General features: G+C 42.7%; 2 protein-coding genes and 1 long non-coding RNA gene across 3 annotated transcripts in view; all 3 read right to left on the minus strand.

The window, feature by feature from the left end:
- Nucleotides 1-19,424, minus strand: part of LOC141111341 (uncharacterized) — a 367,423-nt gene that overhangs the window by 170,171 nt on the left and 177,828 nt on the right. The window lies entirely within an intron of this gene.
- On the minus strand, nt 369-1,286 carry LOC141111453 (olfactory receptor 5V1-like). The gene has a single exon (XM_073603748.1). The coding sequence runs from the start codon at nt 1,284-1,286 to the stop codon at nt 369-371; it is 918 nt and encodes a 305-aa protein (XP_073459849.1).
- Nucleotides 15,511-16,443, minus strand: LOC141110169 (olfactory receptor 10A7-like). The gene has a single exon (XM_073601377.1). It carries the CDS (start codon nt 16,441-16,443, stop codon nt 15,511-15,513), a length of 933 nt encoding a protein of 310 aa, XP_073457478.1.

Genomic DNA, 19,424 nt, shown 5'->3' on the forward strand with positions numbered 1-19,424 from the left:
CCCCCCCCCCCCCACTGTGTGTGTTTAGCATCACTTTTAGGCTGCATTCAGACCTGAACATTTAATTTTCAGGCAGAAAGTCGCGTGTTTTTACAGCGTTTTTTGCCGCGATTTTGTACGGGTCAAAAGGTCACCAATGTAAAAAGCTGAAAAATGCCTGTTATCTGCCCAAAAAGAAGCTCATGTACTTTTTTGAGCTTCAGGCGTTTTTCAGGAGTTTTGCTTCAGGTGACAAAATGCTCAGATGTGAATAGGTGCCATTGAAATCAATTGGATTTTGCTTGTTGGGCATTTTTCAGGTGTTTTTTTCCAGGCCTTTTTTTACAAGCTGAAAATGCTTAGGTGTGAATGCAGCCTAAAACTAACTTTTAGCTTTTTACAAATGCTTTTCTGAAAGCCATCTTTACTTCTTTGTTCCTCAGGCAGTAGATAACAGGATTCAGCAATGGAGGAAAAACGCTATAAACAATAGATGAGACTCGGATTTCGTCAATGGAATCTCCAGATTTCAGGCTATTGTAACTGAAGCTTCCAGTTATAAAGAATATTATGACAACAATAAGGTGGGCCGAGCAAGTGGAGAAGACTTTCCTCCTTCCAGCGGAAGACTGGATTTTCAGTATGGCAGAGATGATCCGTACATAAGAAATAATCACAATTAAAAAAGTTGTCAATCCAAGAAGAACGGTGTCTACATGAAGTACCACTTGACTACTCTGTGTATTGCTACAAGCAGCTTCCAACATGGGAATAACGTCACAGAAATAATGGTTTATGCGCCGTTCTCTGCAGAAAGTCAATTTCAAAGTCATTAAGGTGTGAAGCATGGCGTTCCCGAAACCTAAGAACCAGCAGCCTGCCACCAAACATGAGCAGAACTCCTTGTTCATTATAAGTATATATCGGAATGGGTTGCATATTGCCACATATCGGTCATAGGCCATGGAAGCTAAAAGAAGACTTTCAGCTCCTCCAAAAGAAACAAAGAAATACATCTGCATAAAGCAGCTGCTGAAGGAAATCTTTGAGTTGCCAGTTAAGGCATTGGCCACCATCATGGGAAGAGTAACAGATGCATAACAGACATCTAATGAAGATAGGCAACTCAAGAAAAAGTACATGGGAGTCTGAAGATGGCTATCAACACGAATGATGATAAAAACAGCTATATTCCCAGTTACAATAATTGCATAAGTCACGGCAATTATAAGTGAACATATGATCAAGCCCTTTGAAAACCCCAGCAAAAAAAAATCATCCAAAGAACTCTCATTTTTAGTGGCCATCCACTCATCCATCTGACCTGTGAAGATACAAATGATTGTATGGTAAAAAAAACAAAAAAACAAAACAAATGGCTATCAATGTACTGTGGATTCTCATGTGTACATATTACATGTAAGGAAAAAATTATGTAATACCTTCTGGGTGATATATGAATAAATCCTTCACCAGTGCTTTAAAATCCAAGTGAATCCTCAAAATTCTGCAATAAACATTGCTTGGCATTAGCAGGGCTGCTGTTAGAAATCACGGGTGCCCCACATGGCCTACCTGACAGGCAGTGTTAATTTTGGCAGCAATTTTTGATTTAGTTATAGTCTTATGCCGCGTACACACGATCGGATTTTCCGACAACAAAACTGTGGATTTTTTTCCGAAGGACGTTGGCTCAAACTTGTCTTGCATACACACGGTCACACAAATGTTGGGCAACAATTATGAACGTGGGAACGCGGTGACGTACAAGACGTACGACGAGCCGAGAAAAATGAAGTTCAATAGCCAGTGCGGCTCCTTCTGCTTGATTCCGAGCATGCGTGAACTTTTGTGCGATGGACTTGTGTACACACGCTTGGACTTTCCAACAGCAAAGTGAAGTTGGCAGAAAATTTGAGAACCTGCTCTCAAACATTTGTGGGCGGGAATTGAGACAGCAAATGTTCGATGGAGCATATACACGGTCGAACTTTCCGACAACAAGCTCACATCCAACATTTCCCGTCGGAAAGTCCGACCGTGTGTACGCGGCATAAGTCTTTTGACTAAAATGGCATTTTAGTTTTAGTCCCATTTTAGTCCTCTGCAATTGTTTTAGTTTTAGCCATATTTAGCCGACTAAATCTCCAGTACATTTTAGTCGACTAAAATCATTTTAGTCAACTAAAACGTATTTTAGTCGTCTAAAATCTAATGGGTGTAGTTAAATTGTAATGCATTATTTAAGCATTTCTTTACAACTCATTATATACTGCTGAAGTGAAAAATCGAATATGTTATTATTTATGGTATTAATGATTGAACATGCATAACAGACCAGTGTTAATTTTGACGTCAAATGTCAATTTAGTTTTGGTCATAGACTTTTGACTAAAATGCCATTTTAATTTTAGTCGTATTTTAGTCATCTCAATTGTTTTCGTTTTAGTCGTATTTTGCACACAACAGATTTAAAACACCTGAAGTTTCGAACTTGAATTTTGAATGTTTGAATTAAACTAAAAACAATGGCTACTAACCTAGATATGCCCCTTACCTAAAATAATGCCACTTAGTTAACTATAAGTATGTTATACAAAAGAAAAAAAATTGAACAGAAACCACTGTGAATGTATGTACGCGTAGACATTACAAAATATACTGAACGAAACTTATACTACTGTAAATGGTCTTTTTTAAATTTAAATTGAGTTGATATAAAAAAGTAGATTAATAATATAGTCTATATACAGGTATATATGTAAATATCATCCAATTTAGTTTGAAATAAAAAAAAGAACCACTGAATATTACACGTGAAAGACTCCACTAAGCTGTAACTACATCTGAACTGATAACAAAACTCAGTCTGATGTTTTTTTTAAAAGCACCAGAAACTTTTATGTTAAAAAAGAAAAGCAAGAAGGAAAAAAATCACACATGTAGCAATTAATAAAAATATTATGGAATTAAAACAAAATCACAAATTGAAATTTTTAGAGACTAAAACAGAAAAATTTGGAAGAATAATTTATGACAAAAAGCAAGTACGGCGGTGTTGGTATGCTTTTAGCATTCAAGGGTTTGCATGTTAGAAATTACATAATATTTATTAGGCACCAAAGACACACTGGGGATGTGCATTCGGGGAAAACCAATTAAGCAAAATCTATAGAGGCAGTCCTAATTTATTTACAGCAATCCATGACTCAGTAGGAATAATATTGTCTTTTATATCCTTTACCATGTGGTGTAAATGTACATGATTTTTGGTGTATTTATTGGCAAAGGCTAAATATTGTTTTGATATAATGCAAAATGACTGTTTCAAAAATGCAGTACACAAAGACCTAAACTTCTTTTGTCAGTTGTCTCTTTTTAATTGGAAGGCAAAATTAAACAAGTGTCACGAGGGCCACGTACATGATGTGAGACCAAAGGCCTCCCTTGCACCTCGGGTCCTTAAAGCCTCTGGAGATGGAGACAGAGACTTGGTGGACACCGAGTGGCAGGCAGGGGTACCAAGGGTGTGGAGCACCGTGCAAGCCTTAGTCCGAGATCCGACCCGAGGTCAAGTCCAGTTGGGCAGCGAAGCATAAAAGGGTTAATCAGAAGAAGAATGGTCGAGATCCAAGCCGGGGTCGGTTCAAATCTGGCAGCTGAGTACAAAAGGGGCAAAGAAGTGGAATGGTTAAGGTACAAATCTGAGGTCAATGGCAAGCAGCAAGCAAGAGTAGTCAAATAGGTTTCCAGGTCACAACAGGTTCAGACAAATCACACACTAGCACAGGAACAAGGGGGGACTGAAGATAATCCAGCAATTTGTCAGTGTCTGGGCTGGGCTTATATAGGGAAGTTTGAGGTCACTTTCTGTGCGCCTCCAGGGAATTTCCTGCCTTTTTCCATCAGGTTGGTGTCACTTCCTGTGCGCCTCCTGGGTATTTTCCCGCCTTTTTCCATCAGGTTGAGGTCACTTCCTGTGCATGTCCTGGGCATTTTCCTGCCCTTTTCCAGCAAGTCTTCTGCGCAGGTGCGGGTTGGCGCCCTGAGGCGTCTTTGGCGCATCCTCAGTTGGCACGGATTTCCTCTTGCGGCAACGCGCCATTGGTGCATGCGTAGTAAGCCTCTTACAATAAGTATGTTTGGGCTCCTTGCACGCTTTTGTAGCACAACCCCTGCAGAGGCTGCTGGTGACACACTCCCCTGCTCCTGCACAGCCAGGCAACACGCATTCTCCGCTTGCATCCAAATACAAGAAGTCAGTCGCTTGGCTTTGTTTTTGATGTTTTATTAGGGGGTAACAATTTGGATGGGTGAAGGGATTTATGGGATGCCCAGCTTGAATCAAAGAACGACAAAAAGCAGACAACTTCCTTCTTCTGTACAAAAGATCCTGAACTGCTTTACCTCCTCTACTCTCACAGTCCTTAGTGGATCAGTAGCAAAAGTCCATTACAGACTAGGAGCTCTCAGCCCCTCTTGGAAATAGCACAAAAATTAGGCAAACTGCATGCAGGAGTGTGTTCTCTCTCCTAATGTAGAACTGCTCCCAGCTCTACTGCTTGCAAGCACTACCAGCCCTCCTGGCTGCTCTGAAGATCTCCCAGGGCAAAGGTAAAAGGGTTACGCACAGTGCTGTCCTTTAAAAAGCTTGCTACATGTGGCAGTCTCTCCCCTTGTAAATCCCTGGGTGTGCTGATGTACTCACTGTGTCCCCCTTGCTCCCACTGCTCTCAGGCAAGACTCCTAGGCAAACTGTAATGCTGTAAGGGTCTTCCTAAGCCAGCCGGAGCCCAGACTGGAGGTAGAGACCCCCCTAGACCTAGGAGATCCCTCTTAGACCACCGACAGCCTCCTCAGCACTCCATCTTCCAACCAACTCCCCTGCTAGCATGGCCTCACCATATTTAAGAGCTGACTCAGCCACCTTGTCAGGACATTCTGCCTGGGGATAGGCCAAGTCCCTCAAGTATGCAGATCAACCCTCCTTGCCTTTGCCCACTAACTTCTAGAAGTTTCTTCAAACTTCCAGATCCAGTAAAGACACCGGAGACCTGCCTCTGTGAGTCACCCAGCCTTTATTCAGTAAAGGAAGTTACTGCTTAAAAGATGTTGTCTGTTCTGAATTACTTTTGAAGAGAGTGCGGGAGAGTGCTTTTACAGTGTATTGGTGAACTGGGGAGAAAAGTGTACAATTACAGGGTAATCCTTTGGGTTATGAAGTGAGGAGTACTAGGAAGGAGGAGCAGCCAGAGTGGGAGTGGTGGTGGCTGGTGACAGAGGTCCTGTAGGTAGTGTGGCTTGGCACTTGGTGCCCCCTTCTAAGAGACTGGGTCAGAACAGATGTGCAAGGCCTTGCAAATTAAGTGTGGTGACTTCCCTCTTTACCTTCGGGCTGAACGTGACAAGATGTAAAAGTGTGCAGTGAAGAGCTTGTGGAGAGACTCACAATTCTGTGTCTCTCAAAATGTCTCTGTACTCAGTGTTGGGACAGGTATCCCTGGCTGGTGAACAGGATAATAACCTTCTGTATGTGGGGCCCATTGAAACAGTTTGTCCTCCAGCCATGAGGGATGCTGAATCCACATGAGTAACAGTGCAATTTAGTCAGCATGCAGTTCTCCTATGCTAACATGGGAGCAGAAATACGCCCTCAGTTTACGATGGATGCCTGAACGTGCTCATTTACAGGGACATTTTACCCGAGTTCAGAGAATGCAATAATAAAAAAATGTCTTGCCTTTAGAACCACTTTAATGGATTTATGTCTAGTAGGTATCTGTGGGTATATGTAATGTATAAAATAATAGAAGATCTATAAAGTAAAAAGCACACATGGTTGTATGCAAACCACCATGGTAAATCTATTGAGTGCTTGATAAGACCAGTTCAGGGCAGGTAATTAAAATGTAGATATTTTTCATAGGATGACTGTACTATTGAAAAAATAACAGGCAAAGCGAGGCATGCCCTTCAAGCACAATCACAGCACTCCCGACTCTTTCTAACTGATCATCCTTTGATCCAGAAGGCTCTTTTGGAGAGAGACAAGAAAGGTATGATATCCAGAAGTTATGCCATCCTTCTTAATTAGTTTTGTTGTTGGCCTCTCAAAAACTTACCCATTTATTACAGAGTTTACAGAACACCAGTCCAATTACATGGATGGGGGAAACGGCGTAACCCTTTATGCCCAAAATGTGAGCGTGATCACGGTGATCTTGTCCACATGCTCTGGAGATCCCCTAAACATTTTTGTTACTGGACTGAGGTCCTGGATACGATTTCCCAAGTGTTCATGTTTTACATTCCAAGAGCTGTGTCTGTTGGGTGCCTTGAAAGAAGAGTCCTTAACTCCACAAGCTCATACTGCATTTTTAATTTTGTTATATTCTGTTAGTAAATTAATTGCTCAATATTGGATTGTCTCCAGGTGCCTACCAGAAAGGAACAAGTCAATAAACTGCTGATACGAGAAAAGTTGGCATATCAACATAGAAATGTTTCTCATAAATTCTACTCCATGTGGCAACCATGGCTAGATGTTCCAGGTCTTGCACCCAGTCAGTTGATAAGGGACAGACTTCTTTAGGGTAGACCACTTTTAGGATTTTAGTAAATTTTGTCATTCTGTATAGGTATTGGAGCTCCATGGTATCCTTGACCTGGTACGTCATACTTGTTCTTGCCTAACCCTCGGGGCTCTCAGGGTTTGGTTCTGTTGAGTTTTAAGGTTTTTTTTCTTTCATGCTATGTCATTAGGAATATGTCTGTAGCACCCTGGTGTTTAGGCAGGGTTGCTCCTAAATTTACCTACCAGGTATAGCTGCCTTGGCTAATTGTTGAGGATCAATTGATTTCACTCTAAGTCTGTAATTGCTGCACTTCTCTCTTTTGCTGCTAGGTGGCCGGGTACCCGGTAGCATTAGATATGAGAAGGGCAATGCAAGGTCAGATTATGGGGATATTAGGTATCCCAGCCAATGGACAGGGGTTTTCTTAAATCCCTTGGCCTGATGGGAGAACCTATATACTTAGGTGGAGTCAGGTGATCGGTGTTCTGTGCCACCTGGATGGCTGTCTGGGTGGACGTGGGTTGTTTTGCACGGGCTGATAGGCCGGAGTTTGGGCCTATCCTGGGCACATCTGGCTGCTAGGCTGTCTGAAGGCCTATCTAGAAGCAAGAGAGCAGTGCAGGTTTGGGATTGCGGCTTGCAGTCCAACCAGGAGTGACGGTTCTGTCGGCCAGAGAACCTGTCGTGGTCAAAGGTAGAGGGGAAGCTGTCGCCACTAAGGAACCATCCACCTTATTACCAGGGACCACAATGAGTAGCTGAAGCAAGTACCGGAGCAGTATTCTCACCAACCGGGGACGGTGATGAATCGGGAAACTTCAGTGGGTATCAAGCCAGGGACCCAGCCAGCGGAGGTGACGCTTGCAGAGCAGCCTTGTGTGTCAAGCCAGGGACCAAGCAGGCCAGTAGGGTGAAGCTTGAAAAGTATCTTGTGTGCCAAGCTAGGGACCCAGCAGAGAGGCGGGGGGGTGACACTTGAGGAGAATACTACAGCGAAGATTGGAGGAGCTCAAGGGATTCAGTGGCAGTGAATCATCCAGTCTAGTGAGAGAGACTGGGAGCTCAATGGGCTGAAGATCTACAAGATTGTAGTCAGGGCCGGTGCTACCACTAGGCAAACTAGGCAGCCGCCTAGGGCGCACTGATGCCTAGGGGGGCGCCCGGCCATTGGTGTTCCTACTCTCTTCTCTCTGCAGCAAGCAACCAAGTCTCAGCATCAGAAGGCAGCCGTCACTCCGTTCGCACATAGTGTCAGAGGTGCAGTGGCGGCGGAGGACTGTGTCTGTGTCCGGACTCCCGAATAATTAGAAGCAAGCAAACATTCACTGATGGGCACTGGTAGGCTGCTTTTGATGGGCGCTAGTAAGGCTGCATTTGATGGGCTCTGGTGAGGCTGTATTTGATGGGCTCTGGTGAGGCTGCATTTGATGGGGGACGGGTGAGGCTGCATTTGATGGGCGCTGGTGAGGCTGCATTTGATGGGTGCTGGTGAGGCTGCATTTGATGGGCGCTGGTGAGGCTGCATTTGATGGGCTCTGGTGAGGCTGCATTGATGGGTGCTGGTGAGGCTGCATTTGATGCGTGCTGGTGAGGCTGTATTGATGGGCACTGGTAGGCTGCATTTGATGGGTTCTGGTGAGGCTGCATTTGATGGGTGCTGGTGAGGCTGCATTGATGGGTGCTGGTGAGGCTGCATTTGATGGGCACTGGTGAGGCTGCATTGATGGGTGCTGGTGAGGTTGCATTTGATGGGCGCTTCATTAAAAAGGTGGGGTATACATGGGCAGGGCAAAGGGGGTGGAGTCAGGGGTGGAGCCAAGGGGGCGGCAAAATGAGGTTTCGCCTAGAGTGTCAAAAATCCTTGCACCAGCCCTGATTGTAGTGGATGCAAAGGAACTGAAATGCCCCGTACACACGATCGGACTTTCCGACAACAAAACCATGGATTTTTGTTCGAAGGATGTTGGCTCCAACTTGTCTTGCATACACACGGTCACACAAATGTTGGCCAACAATTACGAACATAGTGACATATCTCCATTATGAACGCTAGTTATATCTCCGGCTCGTACTTGATTCCGAGCATGCGTGGACTTTTGTCCGACGGACTTGTGTACACACGATTGAAAATGTGAGAACCTGCTAGCCAACATATGTTGGCGGAAAGCCCAACAACAAATGTTCATACACACGGTCGGACTTTCCGCCAACAAGCTCACATCCAACATTTGTTGTCGGAAAATCCATTCGTGTGTACAGGGCATTACACTTTGTGTTAGGAACTGTTAAAGACTGTTGCCATAGGAGACAGCATTCCTATCAATGCAGATGTTGTGTCTTACTGGATGCCTTTCCCTGCATGGCTGTCCTCCTGTTGAAGTCTCAGAGTCTGCCAATTAATCTTGCAACTACCTAAGGGTGCCCTGGCCCTAACCCTCCCTCCCAAAGTTCTGTTAAGAGAAATAAAATCTCTTTTGCATTCAAGAAGTGTCTGGCGCCCAATCGATCTACCTTGCATTACACCCACTATGCCATGCAACCCACCATCTACAGAAGGATGTCAGTTATCTCTGGCCCTGAAGGTCCTCATTAGACTAAAAGAGGCCTGGGATCTTGCTACATGTCAGTATTCTATATGTTGGTTTACATATCAATGCACGCATTATTCCGGTCAGCAAGTAGTTACTTTTCTGAGATACCCTTTATATTTGCTATGTACTAATGCACTATGTCTTATCTGCTGATGTATGCTTGATGATATGTATTATCTGGTTTGTACAATAAACTTACTTTTTTTGATAACAAAAAAAAAATTACAGCCAAAGCATATTTGTAAATTATGCGGCGCTTACTAAAGTCAGACAAATAGATTCAGCTAAGATTGTAAAGCAACCAAGTATTCAGGAGATTCATGAAGAAAATCCAAATAATAATTGTGTTTTAATATTACTCTTCCATTACATTGTGTAACTAAAGGTTATAATGAGCCATTGTTACATAAAAGAAATGAATATAACGCACCCACTCCCCGGTGGGTTACAGATGAGGCTTCGCAAAAAGATGGAAAATATATTTTTTTACCAGGAGGGGGAAATAATAAGTGAAAAAAAAGGTTATAATTCCTAAAAAAATTGGCTCCAAACAGAGCGCAAAAATTGAGTGAATACTAGACCAATGTGCAGGTATACAAGTGCAACATCAATAAGTGTATACAATAATAAATAATGGCATGGTAATAAATAATAATTCAACATATAAAACGTGCAAATATGCAATCTGTGCAGCATCAAATAAATAAATCAGCAAAAAACGTAAGGTGACATGCAGAAATTCCACAAAGGTATATAAATAAATATATTAAAATTGATGCAGAGATTCCACAAAAGTGTGTGAAAAATATATATATTAGAAATAAAGTCCAAGAAATTCAGAAAGAGTCTTAAAAAAAAAACAAACATGATATCTTCAATAAAGAGATCCCATATATGATGCAATCCAAATCGTGCCAATCTCGATTAGAATGTGTAAAGAAATAGTTCATCAGAAAGTGCCCAGTGCCGACAATCAATTATTCCAGTCAGCAGGTAGTTACTTTTCTGAGATACCCTTTATATTTGCTATGTACTAATGCACTATGTCTTATCTCCTGATGTATGCTTGATGATATGTATTATCTGGTTTGTACAATAAACTTACTTTTTTTGATAACAAAAAAAATGACAGCCAAAGCATATTTGACTTTCTCCAAAAATTGGAACCACAGCACTAGATAAAATGAGTGGGATAGTGCTGGGGCTCACGGTTAGCTAAAACCTACACTGGAGAGCAAAAATAGAGAACAATTTATGAACACTTGTTTTTTTCAGAAATATTGTAAACTTCATTGCTCAACATTTGATTGAATTTTTGATGTGGCTATACCATGCTAATAGAACAGTGTTTTTCAACATAACCAAGGCACTTCAACGAAAAAAAAACTTTATTTTGTAGAAAACACAGGGATCAAAATTAGAGAACAGCAATGACTGTAGCACAGAGAAAGATTGCAACTAAAATTTCTGAAGGTTACAACAGCCAACAATTAGTGTGAAGTGTACAGCACATCTGCAGCCACAGGACATAACTGGTCTCTCACACTGCTCTGTGATTTGGTTCCACTCTTTTTCCAGTCTCTTCCACAGTTCAGTGACTGCAGTGGGTTTCTTGGCCATAACTTTGACGCCAAGGATTTTCCAGTGGTTTTCTATTGGGTTTAGGTCAGGACTGTGGGCTGGCCATTTCATTGTTTCAATGTTTTCAGCTTCAAGAAACTGCTTTATCCGTTTTGCTGTGTGGCAGGGGGCATTGTTGTGCATGAAATTTGCTGGCACTGGACGACATCATCCTGTGACAAAATGCATAGGGTGGAGCGACGTGCTGACATCATTGCATACCTCGGTTCCCAGAAGTGTGGGTTGCTTTTTCCACGCCAACCAGCTGTTTTAGTGTTTTATTTCTACATTGATGTAAGTGTGATTCCACATTTTTAATAAATTACCATTAGGATTTCATACTATGTGGAGCATCTTCTATTTTTTGGTCTGATACCATTGAGAGTGTGGTTGGATGACTTCTACCTTGGCCCAAGGGAACCCTGCAGGAACATCTCCGAGAGGCCCTGGTTGGGTATTTAGACAAAAGCGCTTTTGACCTTTCTTGACTGAAGGTCCATTCTAGCTGTCCATTCTAGCTGGTGAGCAGGCATTTTTACCATTCCAAGGTGGCGGTGTCTTCTGCGGAATTTACACATGGTGATGGATGCATGCATGCATGTGACTGCATGTATTACAACTTGGGTCGCATATGAGGAGGACTTTACCCATGCTTTCAATAATTAACTCTTGCAGCATCCCTTTGGATTCTATACTTGGACTCATTTGTAGTTCTCAGGAACCACGAGACAGACGGAGACAGAACATGCAGTAAAAATCACACCTTTTAATAAAATGGTACAACTGGTAAACATAGTCAAAACATAGCCAGGGTTCGGTGGCCAAATCGGGTAGTCAGAACAAGTCAGAAAATCAGGAAGCCAGAGATCAGCGTAGTCAGAGGCAGCAGACAGGATCAGGAACCAGAAAGGACGTCAGCCAGGTTGTGGCTGACGTCCTCAACAGGAACACAACAGTCTCTAGATATGTTGACCAAGGCGACGGCATTGAAGAAAGGAACCAGGCAGTTTAAATAGCCAGAAGGGGCTGGCTGTGGGCTTGACTGATGAGCGGGAGATGATCAACAGGTGAGCCATTGTGGAATGATGAGTACTGGCAATTAACCGACAGCTGAGCAACCTAAGCACAGGGAAGGAAGGCCTGAGAGCCCAGCCCTGATAGTATTATGTGTTACATAATTTTTATTATGTCTTTGCACTAATATTTTCTAATTGTTAATATGACTCTTTATGTATATGATTATGTTTGACTGTGTCTATATCACACAGTAGAGTTGCAGCTTGTAGAACTACTATTTTTGTTTTACTCATTTTGGTATTTTTATTTGTGGTCTTTATTTCAAGATTCATATGCGCAGTTTTTCCTTTGAAATAGGTCCTCAGTTGTTCACAATTCTCATCTTGGAGTATCCCACCACTACCCTCATCCTTTTCCAAGTTCTACAAAAACAAAAACAACATCCCCTAAACCAGCGATATGCAATTAGCGGACCTATAGCTGTTGCAAAACTACAAGTCCCATCATGCCTCTGCCCCTGGGTATCATGCTTGTAGTTGTCAGAGTCTTGCTATGCCTCATGGGAGTTGTAGTTTTTGGAGAAGGAGTGAATGAGTGAATGAGCCTGTTGTGTGCCTGCCTGCGAAGCTGAAGTTTGGGAAGATCTGGACAAGTAGTTCCTGCGGCTACTACGGGAGTAGCACTACACATATATATTACATGTATATTACAATACGTATATTTAAAAAAAAAGCTATTTTAGTTGTAGCTAACACAGCCAAAGCTTTATTTTTTTGGTTTTGGATATAGTAGGGAATCGTTGGGTTGTTTATTTTCTTCTGCTGTCCATGTCACTTCTTGAGTCGGAGACACAGCACTTCCCTTAGTTGACGTCACTGGTACAGATACAGATATTATAGATATATACAGATATACAGATATTCTCTTACTTGTTGTCACTGGTACAGGTGTCCCCCTTGGAAAACTTTCCTTCATGTCCTTTCCTTGTTACATCTTAAACATTTTGAATTCCCCATCCCATATATAAATTACACTTACTGTCAAATTAACAAAGTGAAAATTAACAGCCAATTTGCCTTTAGTAAATCAATCCCATGAAGTCTGCGCCAGGAGCCAGAAGGATAAAGCTGGCCACACTCTGATTGAAACTGAGCCTGTTCAGCAGGGACCAGCTTAATTATGATTACTGTATGACAGTCCCTGTTTAACAGAATTTGTTCATTTGATATAATTCTGTTGAAGGGACATGATAGACATTTTTTCTCAACCAGTCGCAGCTGCAGATCAGTGCACTCTGACTGCAATGAATGCAGCTGTCAGAATACGATGTCCCAGCAGGGGGGAAATTCCTCCATCCAGCTTGTTTGTGTGGATTGAGGAATCTGTTGGCTGGCTGAATGAAAGAAAACTAAATGTGTATGGCCAGCTTTAAGGTATTGTTACAATTGTTGTGCTGCTCATAACCTTCCAGCAAAAGTGGATCCAAATGCAGATTATACTTGCATGCCCAGGTATGGATAGCTGGGTAGTGGGTGACTCACATCCCTGTCCCAAATGGAGTCCCCCAATGCTAATATAGAATGCCTGACTAATACCTCTGGCAGCCGCTGTAAGGTGGATGGAAGCTGCTAGGGACACGGGGGGGGGGGGGGGGTTGGTATGTAGTGTCCATAAGGTGTGACCGCCTGCTGGAGCAAATCACCACTGGAACTCAGGGCCGCAAACCAGAAGTGATGGCTCGTCCTCACAGAGAGTCATGGATGGGTTCCACCTAGCCGGAAACCCAGGAGTGAAGCTTGAACCCGCACGGGGAGGCAGCTGAGCCAAAAGTTATGACAGCATGTTTCGGGGACACCCCTTCTTCAGGTCATAAAGGAATTCTGGCAATTAAACAATATGCAAAGGGAGCAAGGGGGCGTGAGTCAAAAAGGACCCTCTTATATCAATTAACCCTTTATTAGCTCTAATATAAACCAATAGGCTTACAATAGTACAGAACTGATTAAAATAGCTGTTCTTCTTGAATTAAATTATTAGCTAAGATATGCAATTAAATCACCATCAGTAAAAAGAATTAAAAAGAATTAAAAAAGAATATCAGTATAAATTTTAAAATAATAAAGAATACATGATGAAAAACAATAATAAAATGAAAATTACCAATTGTATAATACATATCACTGCCACTATAGCTGAAAATTACGAATTAGATATTACATATCGCTGTCACTATAGTGGAAAGGAAAATTGAAAACAGTTAAAAAAGAAAAAACGGGAAAAACGCAATGAGCACAAAGGGGCAAAAAAAAATTCATTATCAAGCCATAATATTAAAAATCTCTATCTCCTCATTTAAACCATGTGGGGTTAAGTTTTTGCTGTGATTACTTTGTGTAGATCAATTTAGAGTGACTGTATCTTGTTTTGTGACTGGTGGAAAGTAGTAAATCTGCAGCACAGAAGCCAAACTAAAGGCCATGCTTTTGCTTAATGTTGCCCAGCAATAGGCTCATTAGCAGAGCGTGGCACAGCAGCAAGTTTCTAATAGACTGTTGGCTGCCTAGCATCAACAGGCCAATGCTTATCAGCAAGAAACGAATATGCTGTTTGGCTGTCAAGTTGACAAGCACTGAGGCTCAAGTGACTGCTTTGGCCCAGGCTGTAGACAGAGACCGGAAGGCTATAACAGAAGTGGTGCATCGCAGGTGACTGCTTTGACTCAAACAGCAGAGATGGACCATAACACTCTAAATCAGGTGGAGCAACAGCTTGTGGCCCAAGGTCCAGAGGTCTCCATTGTCACCCAAGGACCTGCTGGGGCAGTATTTGCAGAAAGTGACACCGCTGGATGGCATACATTCCTATCTCTCCGCTTTCAAACAGACAGATAAATGTGATGCTTGCCCCAAAGAGCAGGTTGGGCTCCTGGTACTTTCCCTTTCCGGAGGACTCCCAGATAGCCCATCTGAACTTGGCCCCGCAGGAGCCCAACGACTTTGGGAAAGTGAGAGCCAATTTCTTTGGCAGATGGTGGTGACAACTTGTGCACATGCTCAACGCATCTGCTACTGTAGCTATCAAGCAGAAGAGTGAGTCTGTCCCCAGATGCAGGGGCTTATTGGTCCTAATAAGAATGGGCTCAAACCAGAGAGTGTCACCTTGGGCCAAACTGTGGAGCAGGTCACAATAACCTATTTTCTGTTGGTTTTGCAATCAACCCTAAGGTTGGTAGGACCCAAAGTCAGCAGACCAACTGGTGGATCTGGTGGAATGGTATCAGGTCAAGGAGGACCCCAGCATCAGTGCTGCCCCTGGGCAACTATAGCTACCTCCTACTCCAGTTGAACGTGGCTGTGATGCTGTGTTAATACCACATTCCCTATAAACTTGTTATCTCTTTAGTCCTCATATTTTGGCCGAGTGCTAAGTGGGGAAAAATTGCTTTCAAATGGGGTGCAGTAAATTAAATATCATGTTTTTTATGTAATAAATATGCCAGTAAATCTGTATTTACTATTCTATGTTCTGTGAGCTTATTTGCTCATTTTGAGTTGCACTTCTGGTCCCTGAATTGTCTTTCCACGATGCATATTCTAGAACGTGCAGTAAAAAAAATCTACAGAAAGAATAGTATGAAACCTTTGCCAAAAAAAGAGATCTTTTAACAAAATTACAGTGAAAATAATTTTGTTAATAGTCCGAACTGCTTCCAGTGTTTGGTGGGATTATCATTTGAATGAAATATATAATTTACGAAGAACATATTTTAAGGCTCCCTTTACCTCATTATTTCTCAGACAGTAAATAACCGGGTTCAGCAATGGGGAGCCAACACCATAAAGAAGAGATGACACTTGAACAATGATAAAGAAATCTCCAGTGTTTGGACCATTGTAGTTGAAGGCGCCAGTTAAGTAAAATACTGTTACAACAATAAGGTGGGATGAACATGTGGAGAAGGCCTTCTTCCTCCCTGTGGTGGAGTGGATTTTTAGTATGGTGGAAATAATACGGATGTATGAATTTGCTATAAGCATGAATGGAGCCATCCCAAGAATAAAAGTAACAACATGTAAGACCACTTGACTGTCATGTATATCACTGCAAGCCACTTGTAACAACGGAAGAACATCACAGAAGTAATGGTTGATATGTCGGGTGCCACAAAACATACGTTTCCAAGTCATCAAGGTGTGAAAGTTTGCATTCACAAATCCACAAAGCCAGCACCCCACCACAAGATAGGAACAGATTTTCTTGTTTATTATGGTGATGTAGTGGAGAGGGTTACATATTGCTACGTATCGGTCATAAGCCATAACAGCCAGAAGAAGGCATTCCGTTCCTCCAAAGCAGACAAAGAAATAGAGTTGTGTAAGACATCTATTGAAGGATATCATCCTGTTGCCTGTTATCGCATTAGCCAACATGGCTGGGAGAGTAACCGAAGAGTAACAGACATCTAATAAAGATAGGCAACTCAGGAAAAAATACATTGGTGACTGGAGGCGGCTATCCACTTGAATGATGCTAAAAACAGTGAGGTTTCCTAGAACAGTCATTGTGTAGATTTGAGCAATTAACAGTGAGATTAATATTTGCTCCCTTGGAAATCCCATTAGGATAAAGTCTTGCAAAAATGTTTCATTGGTAGCTGCCATCTACTTAACCATAATCTCTGAAAAAAAGAAAGTGGAAAGTATATACATAATACCAATAAATACAAGGTGTGTCTAAAATGTTTGGTGAATGGTCCGATATCTCAACGGCAACATGGGCCACACATAGCTATCCAGAAACACATAGAGAAGCACCACCTATCATGGAGTACACGTGACCTTCAGGGTAAACCCGCTGTGGGCAGTGGAACATAGTCAGTGTGAGAGGTAGGGTCACAGTGCAATGGAGCAACGAGTGAACATCAAGATCTGCCACGAATTGGGGAAAACTGCGATGGAGATGCATGAAATGTTGGCGCAAGTGTATGGGATAGAAGCCGTGAGCAGAAAATGGGTTTACAGCTGGTTCATAGGCTTTTGCAATGGGAAGGAAACGACTGAGGGTGAGCCACATTTGGGTTGGTTGCCGACAAGCAGAACCCCAAATATGATCGAGCGAGTGTGACAAATGCTGGCACGAGATCGGCGACTGACTCTAAGATTCATGGCAGAGGAATTGTGCATTAGCAAGGACATCAAGCACCATCATACACAAAGATTTGGGTAAGCGAAAGGTCTGTTCCCGGTTTATGCCGCACAAGCTGACAGACGAACAGAAAGCAAAATGAATGGAAACCTCTGGAGATTTCATTACCATGTGTGATCAGGATCCATCCTTTCTGCCAACCATCGTCGCAAGAGATGAGACCTGGTGCTACCAGTTCCATCCGGAATCCAAGAGGCATCCACCATACTCCCCTGATCTGGCGCCTGCAGAGTTCTTTCTGTTTCCCTGTATATCAAAGAAGGTGCGACATCTGTTCTGTGATCCATTCCTAGAAAATTCCATTTCTGACAGCTTCCAGAAGCTTTATGAACATTGCCAAAAGTGTGTTGTAAAGGAAGGTGATTATTTTAAAGGCCAATAAAGTTAATTTGTTTGTATCTTCTGTTTTGTTTGTTTTTGGATACCATTCACCAAACTTTTTAGACACACCTCGTACATCTACTGTGGAGGAACCCTAAAGCCTGGTACACACTACCAGGGGGAGCCGCTGTACTTACCATTAGGGATGAGCCGAACACCCCCCGGTTCGGTTCGCACCAGAACCCGCGAACGGACCGAAAGTTCGCACGAACGTTAGAACCCCATTGACGTCTATGGGACTCGAACGTTCGAAATCAAAAGTGCTAATTTTAAAGGCTAATTTGCATGGTATTGTCCTAAAAAGGGTTTGGGGACCCGGGTCCTACCCCAGGGGACATGTATCAATGCAAAAAAAACTTTTAAAAACGGCCGTTTTTTCGGGAGCAGTGATTTTAATGATGCTTAAAGTAAAAAAAAAAAAAGTGAAATATTCCTTTAAATATCGTACCTGGGGGGTGTCTATAGTATGCCTGTAAAGTGACGCGTGTTTCCCATGTTTAGAACAGTCCCTGCACCAAATGTCATTTTTAAAGGAAAAAATCTCATTTAAAACTGCTTGCGGGTTTAATGTCATGTCGGGTCATGGCAATATGGATGAAAATCAGTGAGACAAACGGCATGGGTACCCCCCAGTCCATTACCAGGCCCTTTGGGTCTTGTATGGATATTAAGGGGAACCCCGCACCCAAATTAAAATAAGGAAAGGTGTGGGGCCACCAGGCCCTATATACTCTGAACAGCAGTATACAGGCGGTGCAAACAAGACAGGGACTGTAGGTTTGTTGTTAAGTAGAATCTGTTTGTAATTTTGAACATTTTTAACGTGTTTAGCTCCAGCCAAAAAATCTTTTCTAAGCTTTTTGGAAAACATAGGGAAGGGTTATCACCCCTGTGACATTTGTTTTGCTGTCTTTCCTCCTCTTCAGAAGATTTCACCTCACTTTTTTGTCCCAATGAAAAATGTTTTTTGAAAATTTGGGTTTTTTTGTGGAACAAGGATTGGAAAGCATCAGTGGAAAGGAGAAATTGTTTTCCCATATTAACTCTTACAGGAGAGAATTTCCCTTCCTAGGGGTAGATTTCATCTCACTTCCTGTTGTCTCCTTCCGTTTGCAAGTAGGAGTCGTTTGTAAGTTAGATGTTTGAAAGTAGGGTCCTGCCCTATATACTCAGCAGAAATTTGGGCCTTAGGTGTTGCTGTGGCCACAACACTGTAAGCCCTCACAGGGCCCTGCTGTGAAATATTAGATCAAGAATTGTAATTACATGCCCCTGTTGAACAGGAGCTGAAAAATTAGGCCTTAGGCACTGGTGCTGGTGCCACAACACTGCAACCCCTCACAGACACTCTAGTTGGAACGCAGGAACGAGCCCTGCTGCAAATTATTGCTTCAAAAATTGTAATTACACGCCCCTGTTAGACAGGGGCAGAAAAATTGGGCCTTAGGCACTGGTGCTGGTGCCACAACACTGCAACCCCTCACAGACACTCTAGTTGGAACGCAGGAACGAGCCCTGCTGCAAAGTATTGCATCAAAAATTGTAATTACACGCCCCTGTTAGACAGGGGCAGAAAAATTGGGCCTTAGGCACTGGTGCTGGTGCCACAACACTGCAACCCCTCACAGACACTCTAGTTGGAACGCAGGAACGAGCCCTGCTGCAAAGTATTGCATCAAAAATTGTAATTACACGCCCCTGTTAGACAGGGGCAGAAAAATTGGGCCCTAGGCACTGGTGCTGGTGCCACAACACTGCAACCCCTCACAGACACTCTAGTTGGAATGCAGGAACGAGCCCTGCTGCAAAGTATTACATCAAAAATTGTAATTACACGCCCCTGTTAAACAGGGGCTGAAAAATTGTGCCTTAGGCACTGGTGGTGGCGCCCAGAACCAAAAATGTTCTTACAAGCTATCAGCGTGATGATTGAGGAGGAAGAGGATAATTACTCAGGGATAGTCACTCAGCATCAGCATAGGCAGTCTTTGAAGGGATCTGAGATTTCAAAAAAAATTATTCAGTTACATCAGCATCAGGTGCTTGGTAGCTGGTG

Source organism: Aquarana catesbeiana, linkage group LG10 (genome assembly GCF_042186555.1).
Source record: "Aquarana catesbeiana isolate 2022-GZ linkage group LG10, ASM4218655v1, whole genome shotgun sequence".
Classification (NCBI taxonomy): Eukaryota; Metazoa; Chordata; class Amphibia; order Anura; family Ranidae; genus Aquarana; species Aquarana catesbeiana.

Excerpts from the sequence above, each read along its gene's own strand:
- LOC141111453 (XM_073603748.1), bottom strand. The coding sequence starts at position 1,286 with ATGGCCACTAAAAATGAGAGTTCTTTGGATGATTTTTTTTTGCTGGGG.
- LOC141110169 (XM_073601377.1), bottom strand. The coding sequence starts at position 16,443 with ATGGCAGCTACCAATGAAACATTTTTGCAAGACTTTATCCTAATGGGA.